The sequence below is a fragment of the Eschscholzia californica genome, unplaced genomic scaffold (genome assembly GCF_041429995.1).
Source record: "Eschscholzia californica isolate CP2 unplaced genomic scaffold, dmEscCali1.0.p SCAF_2, whole genome shotgun sequence".
NCBI lineage: Eukaryota > Viridiplantae > Streptophyta > Magnoliopsida > Ranunculales > Papaveraceae > Eschscholzia > Eschscholzia californica.
This window is the reverse complement of record NW_028238309.1, coordinates 42,317,164-42,334,114: the sequence shown is the minus strand read 5'-3', so window position 1 is coordinate 42,334,114 and position 16,951 is coordinate 42,317,164. Positions and strand designations below refer to the sequence as shown.

The 16,951-nt window shown below is 37.3% G+C and overlaps 2 protein-coding genes and 1 pseudogene across 2 annotated transcripts; 1 reads left to right on the top strand and 2 right to left on the bottom strand.

The window, feature by feature from the left end:
* Positions 1-269: 269 nt before the first annotated feature.
* LOC147558054 (glycerol-3-phosphate acyltransferase 5-like) lies at positions 270-2,314 on the bottom strand. Its single transcript, XM_086659618.1, has 2 exons — positions 1,505-2,314; positions 270-1,424 (listed from the first exon to the last, which is right to left on the bottom strand). The coding sequence occupies exons 1-2, from the start codon at positions 2,051-2,053 to the stop codon at positions 501-503; spliced, it is 1,473 nt and encodes a 490-aa protein (XP_086515744.1). The 5' UTR covers positions 2,054-2,314; the 3' UTR covers positions 270-500.
* A 2,935-nt stretch (positions 2,315-5,249) lies between these two features.
* LOC147558053 (pumilio homolog 1-like) lies at positions 5,250-12,388 on the top strand. Its single transcript, XM_086659622.1, has 9 exons — positions 5,250-6,670; positions 7,709-9,204; positions 9,284-9,425; positions 9,517-9,624; positions 10,038-10,250; positions 10,353-10,463; positions 10,638-10,832; positions 11,544-11,718; positions 11,831-12,388. The coding sequence occupies exons 1-9, from the start codon at positions 6,083-6,085 to the stop codon at positions 11,896-11,898; spliced, it is 3,096 nt and encodes a 1,031-aa protein (XP_086515748.1). The 5' UTR covers positions 5,250-6,082; the 3' UTR covers positions 11,899-12,388.
* A 2,594-nt stretch (positions 12,389-14,982) lies between these two features.
* On the bottom strand, positions 14,983-15,525 carry LOC147558052 (putative pentatricopeptide repeat-containing protein At5g06400, mitochondrial pseudogene; annotated as a pseudogene).
* Between the last annotated feature and the right edge of the window lie 1,426 nt (positions 15,526-16,951).

Below are 16,951 nucleotides of genomic sequence, written 5' to 3'. Positions count from 1 at the left end.
AACTTCATCCGCATGTTAACTTTTAGGGAGATGCTAGAGAGCCCAAATTTTTTGGGCATTTTAATGCCCAGCTGATGTGGAATCACTAAAAGACAAGGTTTTTTCAAAGTTTGACTACGGTGGGGACCGCTTTTATTTCTAAATAAGGAAATATGTCACCCTCTAAGTACCAATTTCTAAGTTACTCTATCATTTCCCGTATAAGCGTACAAAACAAAACAAATATAACTACTAGATCAATGAAGAACACGAACTAAATGCTATATTAGTGATTAAAATTTATCAAAAATTAATAAGAAAACATTAAATGTATGATACAAACACAAAAAAACTCAAAGCACCAATCAATTTACAAATAAGAATACATACACCTACTGTTAGGACATTAAAAAAAAGTAGAAATCAAGCAATCCATGCCACACAAAAGAGAAAATAAAAATGAAGAAATTACATAGAATTGTAAAGGGAAAGAAATCAAATACAACAAATCATGTGGTTTCTTAGTGTATAAATGGTTTAAAAGCACTCAAAACCTTCTTTATTTGATTACCAAGTGATGTATATGAAGCAGACCCATCATTCCCAGCAAGCACTCTATATTTATCCTTCCTTGTAAAGTTGGTACACTCAAACCCTAGAGTAGCAGCCAAAATCCTTTGTACATAATTGGCCACATCATGTGGACTCTTACCGGCTGAGCAGGTAGCCTCGGCAGGTAACTGGTTCAAAAATGTCACTTCATAAACCGGCCTTGGATTCATAAAGAAGAAAATTGGGTCTAAACCTTTCCAACCTCTAGCTGTGGTTGCATGAAAAAACCCAACCCTATAGTTCATTGCAACTGGCACTATCCGGTCAGTTAATTCAGCAAACAATGCACTAAACCTAAGTAAGAATGGTTCTCTACATGTTGTGCCTTCAGGGCAAACTACTAGGTCTCCTTCACTTAGTTGTCTCTTTATCTTGCCGGCGTCTACATCGCGAATCCTAGTTAATCGGACGGTTGGGATCGGGGATAGGATTTCAGATAGTCGGGAAATAGAGTATGTCAAAGCGGGGACTCTACGTTGGAGGACGACAGATAAGATGACTGGGTCCATTAGGGTTCGGTGGGTGCAAACAAATAAGACGCCTTTGTTGGAACCCGATGGGGGTGGTGGTGGAGGTTTGCCTTTAACCACGACGGAACCGCCAAATATCCTAGAAGTATAAGGAATAATCCACATTGGTAGAATTAGGCCCAGTGTTATACGTATAACTGCGAGGATTATCCCAATTGGAAGCCATAAGAGTATGAGAAGTGCCATCGAGGGTGTTGGCCGCTTAACTAGTCTACCGTCGTGGAAGATGACGGGTAGGGGTCGGATGAGTTGGTCACGCTCTTCTCCTTCAGCGGTGTTGGTGAATTGTGGTTCTTGTTGTTCCTGCACGCACTAAGTTTAGTCAGTATATGTACCCATGCATGAGATGCTACTCAAATGATAAATAAAAAACATTCACTTACCTTGCAGAAAGATAGTATAGAATGACAAGATGCAGCCCTTCCTAACCCTAAAGCTGGGTGCTCACCCTTGAACAACACCCTAACACGGTTAACGATTGAACCAAGATCGTTCCTTGTTAACCCAGTGGCATATCCAAATCGGTTCACATGTAACTCAGTCCCTATAACTTCATCAGCACGTAAATGCTCCTTCACAAATCTCTCCACCATAATTCTTGGACTTTTAGTCACTACAACTCTCTTCTCATATCCACTAAACACCCTCCAAGCATTCATATTTATATCATCCATATAAAACTTAGGCAACACTGCCCTAGCAACAGATTCAATCTCCGATTCTCTTACACCTACAACCGCAAAGAATATCGATAACTTTAAACCTATTTCTTCCATACCAAGCAAGTCTAGTAACCGAATAACCGGCCATATCAATAACAACAACGTAAATCGAATCAAACCCGAAGTTTCAAACGCTACTAACATGAAGTACGAGAAAGAATCTCGGTCCTTCAGAAGTGTTCCTTCGAGTTCTGATACAATAGACTCCATTAGTGTTTATTGGTTTCTTCCTTCTAGCTAGGTTTTGTCTACAGTTTGAGGCTGGTGGTGTTGGGATTATAAGGAAGGCTATTTGATGATCACTTGGTGGTTTATCTGTTCACCAACTACAGAGGAAGATCAACATGAATGGCATATATACTTTTATATCCGTTGAAGAAGATTTGAACGTAAGAAAAATAAAAAAAATTCTTTGTTGCTTACTTAACTCCAACAAATAATTTGAGTTTCTAGTACAATTTAACATCACATATGAATGGTCCATATGTCCCACCTAATTATTAACCAACCGTGACATCTAGGTTGGCAAAATCTAATCCATGACCCATTACTAGATTCTTTTTCCAACACTTTTTTAGATGGAAATTTGTCCTACGAGAAAATGGTAAGTTCACAAAAAAGTTTTATGCCGCAAAGAAAAGTTTCACCGAATCTCGGTAGTTAAAAGATGAACAATGCATAAAAACAACGGTTGAGATTCAGTCAAATTTTGGAAAAGAAACTTGTCACATCATTTCGGTATAAAATTCGTTAGTTTTTTTGTTAGTCTAGCATTTGTGTTGCAGTAAATTAATATAATGATGAGGTTTAGGTAAGTATACGTACTTTAACGGTTATAATGCTCCAATTGATTGCTTTTCTTAGTGAAACTCTTGTGTTTCAAGAACCGTGTTGCTTATGTTGTACAATTAGTTTTACTTACAATTATTGATCATCTACTTTATATTTTAAAAACAATTTTACTATATTAGAGACAGTTCGATTGATCATTGATGTATCAAAATGGTGCATTTCACTCAACAGGATCGTATTGTGATTAATGCATGCATATCTCGACCACGTCAAGGCTTTTTCTTTCCGACGAGTGTCTCATATTAATCAACTTTAATCATATTCAATTAACAAGAAATTAGAAACCAATCCTGTGTAGTTTGTAGTCACGGGTTGTTCACCTTCCTTGCTAACTTCTAGTTAGGTAAGTCTTAGGTAGGAAAAAACGGCTAATACAAAATACTTCATTTTTAGGGTTACTTCTCTAGGTGGATATACCTCTTTAAATGTAAAACTACACCATGGTTTTTAGGTGATTCTTTCCTTTCCTTTTTCTTGTCTATTTCTCTTAAAAGGACAATTATATATGATTACATGAGATATGTACCTTATGATGATGTCAATATGACAATGTAAATATACATACAACAAGTCTTACATGACCCACTTCTTTTGACTCCCCGAACTTAGAACCTAGTGAGAATAGTCCCACATGAGAGAATGAGTAACTAGCAATCAAGAATATAACGTACAGGTCCTCTCCACTCATTGCTAATTGATTTTGAGTTGGATGACCACAAACTTAACATGGTATTAGAACTAGGCCCACACTTGAGAGGCTTAAAAGTCACACGTGCTCCACGTCACGCGTAAAGAAAAAAAACACACGTGTTAGACTCAAATAATGCCAAACGTGAGGAGGCGTGTAAGAATAGTCCCACATGAGAGAATGGGGTAACTAGCAACCAAGAATGTAACGTATAGGTCATCTTCACTCATTGCCAATTGATTTTGATTTCTCTCTCCACGTGTCTGAACGTGTGAGAGGAGAGAGAAACTTTTGTTTCTCTCATAGACAGTTCAAGTGGCAGTCCCATGAGCCGGGTTGATATATATATATATATATAATAAATGCGAATAGAACATGAAAATATTTATGATTTTCTAGAATTGATAATAATAATATTGCAAATATTTTATTTAATTAATATTAATATAAACATAAATGGTGACAAAGAAACATACTAGAGAATCCAAAACCCTAGATCTCTTGGTTTGGAGAAGGGATGCAATTTCCAATTTAGCAACCATGGAAGGTTGTAATTAAAAAGATATATGGGCTCACCTAAAGTCCAGTGGATGTTGGGTTGGGTTCCATTTGATCCTAGTTAAAATTTGGGGATGGGTTTGTTGTTGCTCTATAGGAACTTTTAAGGGTACCTACCTTCATAGACTATAGTCAACCATATACACATCAAAAGACAAATAATGAGTTGAAAGTTATATGACTCAAAAGTATAGGAGTAACCATGCTTTAGTAGCAATATCTAAAGTACTAGAGAATTTCTTCATAGGTAGAATAGTATCACTTTCTTTGCCAAGTTGTCTACAAATACATAGTTTTAGTAATATCTTTGTACTGATGGTATGTGATACATAATGAAATTGGGTATATAAATAATTTATTTCGTGTATCGGATTAAGAATTTGATTGTACCTAATAATTAATATTAAATATTCAATTGATGCACTTAAAATGTTATTACTTAATAGAATCACAACTTACTCATATATCAAAGCGAACAATGTATGTCCTTTGGATAGTTAGTTTAGTAATTTGACAATCCAAAACCCTAAGTACTCCTTATTGTTTTCCAACCTCATAATCAAGCTTAATTCGCCAGTTGACACATATTAGCAAATCTAAACATGATGACATGACAATAGATAATCCATGTTTTTTTGTGGAAGACTCAGAGATGTTTCCTTGCTCATGTACTAACCAAATTGAGCAACCATTTCACGGATTTGAAATACCCTAAATTGCTCCAAGCTACTATTGTATCACATAAAGATCTACATCTGTAACGCGGAATTAAAGATAACAATTTGATTTGGATCTCCAAATACTGTTTTTATCTCAATTTCTATTTTTGAGAGAGGTCTTGTGAGAATCATTGCCATCTTATGTAAATCAATCTAATTGGGTATAAATTTTCACCAATCATCTTTTTTTTCTTTTTTTTGACCATAATAAGATTTGATCATTGACGTCTCCAATAGAGAGTGTATACGTCACAGTTCAACTAAAGAGAACCACAGCGCGTAAAACACTGATAGTAAACATTGAAATTCCATCTTCTACGCTTAAAAAGTACTAACTAATTACAAATACAACTTAATTATTTGGATAAGAGAGCTAACAAAGTATGTTATTTTGATACCAAAGTAATTTGACAAAAATAACGACCCTACGTATTCGAAGCACTAACAAAGCATCTAATCTATCCTATTCATGCATCGCAATCAAACTTAGTCTTTTTTTTGTTGAAATACAATCGAATTAGTTGGTGCATTGACTCTTCACATATATAAACGTATAATTTCTTGTTTTTGTCAAACTAAAATGTCTTATGTTTAAATAAAAGAATTACCTAATCAATCTATCATTTGTTATCGATAACCTAATATTTTGAAGATATGTTAAATTGTTCTATCATTCTATAACATTATATAGAGATTTACGATTATTACCTAAAATTAAAAACATGAGAATTTGATTTCGATCTTGAAATATCATTTTGATCTTAATTTCTATTTTTAGCATACAAAATGACACGTATTTGTGTTAATTATATTTAATTCAATAAAACCCTAAAGGGTTCTTGTAAGAGTATTCTCACTTTACTCAAGTCAATCTCATCCGTTACTACATTAATTTAACGGTACAGATTTCACCAATCCTACTACTTATCAACCAAAATTTTCTCAGTTTTCTTTCTTTGACTTTCTCTGTTTTTGTTCCATAGCCTTCACTTTTTTCTCGTACTGGTTTGTTGTAGTTCTTCTTTCTCTCTCTAAAACAAAACAAGTTCAGATCTTTTTCATGCATCATGTTAGAATCTATATATGATCGTCACTGTTCTTGATTTCAGAATTAGACTAATTTTGACCTAATTGGAGTTTAGTTGAATAAAATCTTGTTTTTTTGTTTGCATTTTACGTTTTTTTGATCAGAGAATTAGAGTGATCGGATTTAAGTTTTCTGAGATAAGTTTTTAATTTGTGAAATGAACTTTTTTTCTTGAGCTATAATGGAAGAGAATCGTTTTTATACCGTTTAAAAAGAGGATTTTTTTTGTTTAGCTGAGAGGTTTAGTTTGAGAAGTTTAAGTTAAAGGGTTCACCTTTCCGCCATTTCTAGGGTTTTTAATTTGGTTGCTTTGTGGTTAGTGAGATTTCTGTGAGATGTTATCTGAGATGGGAATGAGACCAATAATCGGAAGTAATGATGGATCATATGGAGATGATTTCGAGAAGGAGATAGGGATTTTGCTCCGAGAGCAGCGGCGGCAAGACGTGAATGATCGGGAAAGGGAGCTGAATCTTTTCCGGAGTGGCTCAGCTCCTCCAACTGTTGAAGGTTCTTTAAATGCTGTTGGAGGTTTGTTTGCTCATGGCGGCGATGCTTCTCTTACAGAAGAAGAGCTTCGCGCTGATCCAGCTTACCTTTCGTACTATTATTCAAACGCTAATATAAACCCTAGACTTCCGCCACCTCTGTTATCAAAAGAGGATTGGCGATTTGCACAGAGGTTACAGAGTGGGAGTTCCACTTTGGGTGGGATTGGTGATCGAAGAAAGGTTAATCGCCCTGAAGAAGGGGGAAGCAAATCCCTTTTCTCGCTTCAGCCAGGGCTTCATTCACATGTAGAAGATAGTGATGCAGAGTTGAGGAAGCAGCAAGCTTCGGCCGAGTGGGCTGGCGATGGATTGATTGGGCTGTCTGGTTTAGAACTAGGCGGCCGACAGAGAAGCTATGCAGATATCTTTCAGGTGGTATTTTTGTTGTTGATTCTTTTATCATTTAGTTTTTTTTTAATCTGTTCCATTTATGCTATGTTAAGAAAGATCTGTATCTTGTTCATGTGCATTTGGTAGTTTTCTAGTTTAAAAAGTTCGAGCTTTTGAATTGCGTAGGAGAATATGACTCATTTGGTTGATCTATGATTGTTGTGATTGATTGTATTAGTTATGTGGGAGATGCTATTTTGATCAATAGCTCTTCGTTATGGTAAGCAAATTTTGCACTTTTGAATAAGGTGAAAGGTGGGGACGGGTTAAACTGAAACCAGATAGTTGGGTTCAATTTGCCGTTGCTGTTGTTTAGTTTCATGTATTGTTGCTACCTTGTTAGGATGTCTGATCAATGTTTCATGTGTTACGTTTTCCTCTTTTTTCTGCGTACTTCTATAAATATATGTTTTTATTATCTAATTGAAAGTTGGGGATCAGGTATTTGAGTTACTTAGCAAACAGGTGTCAATATCCGATGTTTCTGCTAGTATTACGATGAATAAAGGTAGTGATTGGTATTACCATTCATAGACTATATATCTTTCTAGCATGGGCTGGGTTGCAACAGTCTTCTTAGCTTTTGTATAATTTCCTTTTGCTATTACACGTGTTGTAGATCAAATATGAGAATGACTGGTCGTGTTTATGGTAAGTAAACATTAAAGCACAGTATTCTTGAAAAGGAACTTCATTCAGTAGAAAATATTAGGTTTTCCGGAGTGTCGTGTTATCACATTTCATGCTGGTTTTTCATCTTAAGTTACGGGATCATCGCAGTTAAGCCGTCTATTTTGGGCAAGTAGTTAGTCGGCTTTGGCCTTTTTAATGAATTCTTTGCATAAGTTCGTCATCCGTTGTTCAAGTATTTGTACATAACTCATGATTATCCTTTATTAGTATCTGTTCTGGTCAAATATTTTTACCAATCTTGTGAACTTCTTTTAATGTTTTCCTGAGTGGAAGGCCCCAAGTTTCCTATGTATGCTCAGTGAGCTAATAGAGTATCTTCTAATACAGGCACAGGATGGACGTGGAACTCCTATATCTGCACACCCTTCTCGTCCTGCTAGCCGAAATGCGTTCAACGAGAATAGTGATCTGTTAGGTCCTTCTGAAGCCCAGCTTGCCCAACTGCATCAGGAATTGGCATCTGCATCAGGTTCTCATATGTTCTCATCTGCTGTGGGGTCTTCCTTATCAAGAAGCACCACTCCTGATCCTCAACTTATTGCTAGGGCTCCTAGTCCAGGCCTTCTACCAGTGGGTGGTGGGAGAGTTAATGGTGCTTCAGATAAGCGAAATCTCAATAGTCCAAAACCATTTCATGCCATCTCATCTAGTATGGGTGACTCTTCAGATCTAGTAGCAGTTCTATCTGGTATGAGCTTGTCAGCAAATGGTAGTGTTAATGGAGAAAACCATTTGCATATGATTCAACAAGAAAATGATGAGCACCAAAGCTTTTTCAATCTTCAAAATGGTTCGAACCATGGCAACCATAATTCGTACCTCAAGAAATCTGAAGCAAGGCATTTGCATATGCCATCTCAGCAAACTAAAGCAACTTATCCTGATTTAGGTAAAGCCAATGGGCTTGGAGTAGATATGAGTAGTTCTTCCTTTGCAAACAATGAGTATACTGAACTGCACAAACCAGCTATTTCTTCTGATAACTTGTACTTCGGATCCTCTTCGCCCACTCTTAATGGCACTCGAGGATCTCCTCGCTACCAGAATATGGATGGTACCAATTCAGGACTGCCAAACTATAATTTAAGCGGGTATCCTGTAAATCCCGCACTGCAATCCATGATGGCTAACCAACTAGGGGGAGGCAATTTGCCTCCTTTGTTTGAGAATGTTGCTGCGGCATCGGCAATGGCAGCAATGGGCATGGACCCGAGGGCATTGGGAGGGTTTCCATCAGGCCCAAATTTAGTGGGGGCAGCCGAATTGCAAAATCTCAGTAGGATGGGAAATCAAACAGCAGGGGGTGGTCTTCAAGCTCCTGGAGTTGATCCTCTCTATCTTCAGTACTTGAGAGCTTCTGAGTATGCTGCAGCTCTGAATGATCCTTCTATGGATAGAAACTACATGGGAAATTCTTATGGGGATTTGCTTGGACTCCAGAAAGCTTATCTGGGTGCACTTCTTTCACCTCAGAAATCACAGTTTGCCCTGCCATTCTTGGCTAAATCTGGTGGCTCTAATCACGGTTATTATGGAAATCCGACATATGGTCTTGGCATGTCATACCCTGGTAGCCCCCTGGCGAGTCCTGTTCTTCCTAATTCTCCTGGTGGACCCGGTAGCCCACTGAGATACAATGAGCGAAACATGCGTTTTCCTTCTGGGTTTAGAAACTTGGCTGGGGGTATGATGGGTCCATGGCATTCAGAAGCTGGTGGAAACATGGATGCAAGTTTTGCATCCACTCTACTGGAAGAATTTAAGAGCAACAAAACAAGATCTTTCGAGCTTTCAGAAATTGCGGGTCATGTCGTTGAGTTTAGGTATGTACCGCTGATAGTTTTTTTGCTTTTAATTTCACCCAAGCATTCAATTGTTTTATTGATCATCTTTTTTGAGCAGTGCTGATCAATATGGGAGCCGCTTCATCCAGCAAAAACTTGAAACTGCCACCATTGAAGAGAAAAACATGGTTTTCGATGAAATACTTCCCCAAGCTTATTCATTGATGACTGATGTTTTCGGTAATTATGTAATTCAAAAGGTATCAATAGTAACATGTGCTTGTGTACTGTGTAGATGCTCTTCCTTACTTTTAATCACGATTTAAGGCTAACAACTCGCTCGTCTTTCAGTTTTTTGAGCATGGATCCACCTCTCAGAGGAGAGAACTTGCAAATCAGCTGACTGGGCATGTCTTGACTCTTAGCCTTCAAATGTATGGCTGTCGTGTGATCCAGAAGGTATGTCTTTCTTTATTTCCCTGGCTTTCTTGAAATGCAGAACTTACTATTATTCATATGGCTGTGATAGTCTTACACCACATGCTCTCGTGGCAGAAGTGATACACCAATCCTTAGTATATACTTTTATCACTTCGACTTTTACAACACATGCCCATGACCAACCACTGAATTTGGTTTCCGAGGAATTCTCTAACCCAGAAATGTGATCTGATAATTTAAACCTGTTTGGTAATGATAATTGCGTAATATAAGTTTGACCTCCACCACTGACTTTGGCACCAAGGATATTTTCTAATCCAAAATATGATTTGATTATTTTGATTTACTGATCATAAGATCTCTAATCTCTATGCTCTTAGTTTGATCTTTAGATTTGGTACTAATGAGTAGAGTTCAACCCTTTGATGTAGGCGATTGAAGTTGTCGATTTGGACCAACAGACTAAAATGGTTGCTGAGCTTGATGGTAATATCATGCGATGTGTACGTGATCAGAATGGGAACCATGTGATTCAGAAGTGCATTGAGTGCATTCCTCAAGAAGTTATACATTTTATCATATCATCCTTCTATGACCAAGTCGTGACATTATCCACCCATCCATATGGTTGTCGTGTGATACAGGTACACAAGTCAGTTTATTATTTCGTTTCGTTGTTAAGTATCGAAGGTGGTAAAATCAAGGAGCTTCTTCATATATTAACTGGATGTCCTTAAAAACTGTAGAGGGTACTGGAGCACTGTGATGATCCAAAAACACAGCAGATCATGATGGATGAAATTCTAGCCTCTGTTTGCATGTTGGCACAAGACCAATACGGGAATTATGTCGTTCAGGTAGTTCATATGTTGTGGAAGCTTTTAAGATAGTAGTTGCTGTTAACAACCGATTTTTCTGAAAGCGCGTACTATTACTTACCTTCCTAAGCGGTCTATAACCCTTAAATGAGCTAATGACTTCGTAGTTGTTTCTGCTGGTAATAGTACCTTAATTTATTTTTTTCATAACAGCATGTTCTGGAGCATGGAAAGCCTCATGAACGTTCTGAGGTAATCACGAAATTAGCTGGGCAGATAGTTCAAATGAGCCAGCAGAAGTTCGCTTCCAATGTCGTCGAGAAGTGCTTAGCTTTTGGTGGACCTGCTGAACGCCAGATTTTGGTGAATGAGATGCTTGGTACAACTGATGAAAATGAGCCTTTACAGGTTTGTCGATTTTCAGATACTTTTGTCTTCCTTAACCAACTTTCTTCTGTTTTATTTAGTTAAAGATACTTTTTGTGTATCTTTGTCTCTCACTGAATGGGATCCAACTTGTCTAGAAACTTTCCTAGGTGGGGCTATCTGTTACTTCAATCTGGAAAATGAAGAGTTAGTGTGGGCAAAACTATTTCGATGTAGGATTTGCTTTATCTTTGAGTCTCTGCTAGTCCTTTCCTGGTAGTGAAGTAGCACCTAGTGATCCAAAAATATACCCTATTGTTTTCACTTTTTTTCCTGCGTCTTAAAATGCTTAACCAGCTTCGTGCTCCTTTAATACACTGACGGATGAGTTTGGTAGCTTAAAATTTTTTGCTGCTCTATCCAACACCCGTCTTAAGTTACTGATTCTTAAACATTATAATGTCTGCTGTTAGTGTGCACTGGCATGACACCATCACCTGCAGTAATTTCCTTCTCTGAATACTCTTTTCATGTCATATTAACTAAATACGTTGTTTTATTTAAGTATGGGCTAATTTTGTTCTCTTTTGGTTATTCCCTGAACTCATAGTAGTTTCGTGGTTAATGATCAACATGCTTCTAATTGGGTTAAGAGGAATTTTGGGAGCAACACCGACGAAGAGAGTACTCCATAGCTCTCCCAGTAATGATGAAAAATTTCTGACTCCGTCCCTTTTTTGGTTGATTGTGCAGGCTATGATGAAAGATCAGTTTGCAAACTATGTTGTTCAGAAAGTGCTCGAGACTTGTGATGACCAGCAACGTGAACTGATTCTGTCTCGTATTAAGGTTCACTTGAACGCCCTGAAGAAGTATACCTATGGGAAGCATATAGTTGCGCGTGTAGAGAAGCTTGTCGCTGCTGGGGGTACGTTAATCCTTTCCCTATTGTCTCTTTCTGAACCTGCGGACTTAGCAAGGCCTAATTTCACGGAATAGAAAACGATCTTGTTTCTTACCAACTCAACCCTCTTTTGCAGAAAGGAGAATCGGCATGCAGTCCTCATACCCGTCTTCAATGGCGTACGAAGGAAAGTTGTACAGCTAACTGAGTCTAGTATCATCTCTCTCTCTCTCTCTCTCTCTCTCTCTCTCTCTCTCTCTCTCTCTCTATCTCTCTATCTATATCTCTATCTATATCTATCTATCTATATCTACTAGGGAAGGCAATAGGTTATCAGGAAATAAAGGTTGTTTGTACTGAAAGTTGTACATTCTGTAGTTTGAGGAATATATAAGCTAGAATCAGGCAAAGCTGAGAGGCTCAGATGGTGAGAAAACACACCTGATGCCCCTGAAGAGGAGATAAAATGAATATACAAGTGTGTAAGGGTGTAAAAAGAAAAAAGAGGTTAAGTAGTCAAATTATAATGTCTAAACCGTGACTGTACAAATGTCACCATTGGGTGAGCCTTTGGTGTTTAGGTGAGAGTTCAGTAACAAATTTTATGGGATTTGTTTTTAGTTTTCCCTTCTGAAAGTACATTTGTTATGTTTTTTTAGAACAAGTCTATAAATTCTGGCATGTTTAATCTTCATTATCTCTTTTTATGGTTGCTCTTCTCCTTTTTATTGATTGAACTTGAATATTGGCCGTGCTAGAAGGATATCGGTTTAGCCGGAGAGGGTTGGGATCGTTGAGGCTGCCTAAGAAAAGGAACATTTTATTCAGATCTCAACCTTGATTTTAAAATCCTCCTGCACACAAGGTTGCACCACTAGTTTAGTGGTAGGAATTGGGAACAACAATATGAGATCTCTGCGGTAGCAAACAAGAGACAAAGCAAACACTGCTCTATCCTTCTAAATGGTTGACAAACTATTTAGGCATATTGAAGTCTTAGACTTTGTAATTTGTTAATTTGGACGAAGCTTGGACTCTGTCATGTGGAGTGATGGAAGTACATATAGGACTCGATCAAAATCAGGTGGTGTTGTCTTTAACTGCAAACTCTATCCAATTTTAGCATTTTTATTTTCTTCTTCCTCCATCTGCCTTCCCACCACCATCAACTCCTGCGGCCTATACCACATTCCGGCAACCTTCACCATTAACGCCGGTGAACTCCACCCCCAAACCTTCTCTCTTCTCTTTCCTTTTTTCTCTGTCTCCACTTCAGGCAAATGGCCATTGTGATTTCCACAGTTTTCCTTGGAAAGAGAGGAGGAAAAAGTTGTCCGACTCGCTGTCAACTCTGACCGACAACATTCTTCCGGCGACTTAGAGGGGAGGGTTTCGATGATAGATTTTGAGATTTCCACTTTTTTCCTTTTGTTTCTCCACTTCACGCAAATGGCTATTGTCAATAATTTTGAATTTGTTTTTATTTCGAATCTTTCTCTTCTCGGACCATCATCGCCACTATTGTTTCGCTCTTCCTACTCTTTTCTCTTCCTCTCTCACTTCTCCTCCTTCTCTGTTCCCTTCCCTTGCTCTTCCTTCCTTTCTATCTGTTCTGGCGAAGGAGAGATCTCATTCGCATGAAAACACTAGTTTGTGGCACACTAGTTTCTTCTTCTTCTTCAAGAAATTTTCGGCAACCATCAAGATCAAGGAATAAAGATCAACAAGAAACATGTAATCCACCTTAGAAATCTATCGTTGGAGTCTTCTTCAAAACTTTGAAAGCATACAAATTCCTAAAACCCCACCTTACAAATCATCTTCAAAACTTTAAAAAGTATACAAAAATCCTCGAAACCCACTTTAGAAATCCTCTTCATATGATAAAAACTTTAGAGAGAGAGAGAAAACCCTAGAGTCCTCAAACCAAAAAATGTAAAACTTTAAAGAGAGAAAAAACTAGTCTGAGACCTTGGTTTTGGGGTAGGGCTGACAAGTCCGAAGCCCACAACATGGCTTCGGTCTGGACAACCCGAATCCCCTCGGTTTGGAAAGTCCGAGTGCTTTCGGACTAAGCCAGTCTGAGGCCATTCTTTCGGCCTCAGACTTGTCAGTCCGAAGAGAGGCGTCTACAGTTGTCTGGATTTGACCACGACCAAACCACTTTGGGAGGCACCTACAAAAGAGGTAATTTCTATTTAGGTCAAAATAATATAGAAAATAAGTGAAAAAGCATACAACATTTGAAAATTATTATTCAGGTCAAAAAGTGTGCAAATACTAAAATACCCTTTTTTGTCAGTAACTAAATTCTTTTATTTTTATTTAAACTTTAAATCAACATAACTTTTGTTTGAGATGTCGGATTGCTATAAAAATTATTGATTTAGAAATGATTTTTCATTAGCTTTCTAACAAGATCCACTTTCAATACTTTTTTTCAAAAAAAAAAACCCAGAAAAAACGACATTTTTTTCCTTTACGTTTTTCTGCAAACGTGTTTGCACCAATCTGTTATGCAAACGTGTTTGCACCAATCTGTTATGCAAACGTGTTTGCACCAATCTGTTATGCAAACGTGTTTGCACCAATCTGTTATGCAAACGTGTTTGCAACAATCTGTTATGCAAACGTGTTTGCAACAATCTGTTATGCAAACGTGTTTGCACCAATCTGTTATGCAAACGTGTTTGCACCAATCTGTTATGCAAACGTGTTTGCAACAATCTGTTATGCAAACGTGTTTGCAACAATCTGTTATGCAAACGTGTTTGCACCAATCTGTTATGCAAACGTGTTTGCAACAATCTGTTATGCAAATGTGTTTGCATAAGTTTTAGTGGAGAGAGGAACTCTTGATGTTATATAGTAATTGAGAGAGGAACTGCAGTGTAAAGACTGCTCCAACATATATTCCACCGAAATATTAAAGATGAGATCTTGAGAATGGTTAATGGCTACATTTGAATGGATATTCAGTCACTCCAGCAAATGCCAAAACTTGTTCTTTGTTCCTCTTCCCATCCTGCATAACATAAAATTGCTGAGCTTTTTCTTGGTTTATAAGCATAATGGATTCTTAGTGTTTGTGGGATTAAACATGCAAACTATCATTTGTTATATAATAAAGTACCGTTTCTATGAGCACTAGTCCAGCTTAAATCGTTTATTACTTAACTCATCTGCCATAAATAAAGCCTCGTCTAGTCCCTTCGCTCGACAAAGAGCTCTAATGGCCAACAAATAGCTAAGTGGAACTGAAAAGCCACTACTGAGCAGATGTTCCTTTCATTTTCGAGCATCTGATACTTTACCTAGTTCACAGAAACAATTAAGATAAACCTCAGCTAGTTCCTTATTTGGGACATGTCCAACATTTATCATATCATTGAAGATTTTGATTGCTTCATCTATCTTCTGCCCCTTCTTTCCGCAGAGACATATTACCAAATATTTGTATGCATTACTACTAGGTATAAACCCACTAGCTGCCATCTCTTCGAATTTCTTTAGTGCAATCTCGGTTAAACCTGCTTGAGCATGCTGAATTATCATAATAGTCCATGTTTCCGAAGTTATCAAGCTGCCACTTCTTCTCATCTCATTATAGAGATTTCTCATGTGCTTAAAACCTTTCGATGATCCCGATATTTTTATGGCCATGTTATAGGTTTCTGTTGTATGGCTGTAACAAGATTTCTGACCTACCCATGAGAAGAAACTCAACGTTGCATTGCCGTATCGTTGGCAATCACGAAAAACATTGAGAAACAAGTCCAGGTGTAATCTCAAACTCTGCATTTTTCTAATGCTTCTTCCATTGACCTCCATTCTATGGAAGATGACAAAATCTTACATATGACTTGAAAATCTTGATCACTATAATCTTTTCTCAGGGGTTCCAAACATACATCAACCCTCTTTGGGTTTATGTGGTTAATTTGTAGATGGTGATTGAGTTATGCCGGTTCACTTAGATTGAGAACAGTTTGGGTCCATTAGAGAATGTTCCTTTCAGGCATTTTGTCGAACACCTCATGAGCTATGTTGGTATCACCATACTTCCCTTACACATTTACAATAATAACATCAACTCCAAAACCCATCTTCACCACAACTACATGGATTTGGCATATACTTTGAATAGTAATTTATACTTTGGATAATACCTTATAATTTGAACAGTAACTCATAATTTGAAATGTGCCCTAGGATCTCTGAAACTCTTTGCCATCCGGAAGAAATTGATGAAAAAATCTGTTGGTAACGATGGTGGAGCTCGATTTCTAGCAATAAGGGGAGAGATGATGATGACGGGAGGAAGGTAATGATTTAGTGAAGATGAAGAAAATAAAGAAGAAGAAGTAGATGAGAGGAAGATAACCTACTGAGTTTAGAGAGAGAGCAGGAGAGATTCAGTTGCGTTATTAGATTTCGGGAAAAGAACGAGGGGTAATTTTGGAAAATGTTAAATACAAAATGACCTGATTAGTAATTTTTTATATTATTTTAAACCTTACATGTCATTGCTCATACTATTTTGGTAAGTTCTAGTTAATTGAAAGAGTTACTTGCTTTTTTGATTATTATGATAATATTTTGAACCCAATTAGTCATTTTCTCCCTACAAAAATTTTGGGAGGCTCCTACCGTCTTATCGTTGTCGGGGTTTGACCACGGTCAAACCCTTTTAGGAGGCGCCTTTAGACGCTCCCAAATCTGAAATGCTATATAGATGTTCGGCGTCGTTACTCATCTTACCGAAAAAAACTAAGAGCAAAAATTCATAAGGGTAACTTTTGATTTTTTGCCAGTAAGTCAATTATCGACACCACTTGAACTAAACCACGAAGATGTCCAACTTTAATGTGTGAACGTCGTTGCTTATCCTAGCGATAAAAATTTGAGGGTAACATGTAACTCTCATTTATACTTGGGTAAGGTGACTATTTTCCATATAATCTAAATCGAAAAGATGAATTTGATTTTACTTTTTATCTGCTGATATCCGAAGGAAAATCGAGAGCAACGTGAGAAAATTAAACAAGCAAAGGAGTAGATAAAAAGTGTAAACTTTAAATTCATTTTTCATTTTTGAGTTGTAGAATATTTACTCGTACATAACTTTGATCAAAGAGATAGAAAAAGATGTGACCATTTTCTATTGATGACTTAGTCGACTAATATGGTCTCACGATTTAAAGAAACTAGAGCATGTCGTGAAACAATTTTTATGCAGATTTTATACGTAGAAAAC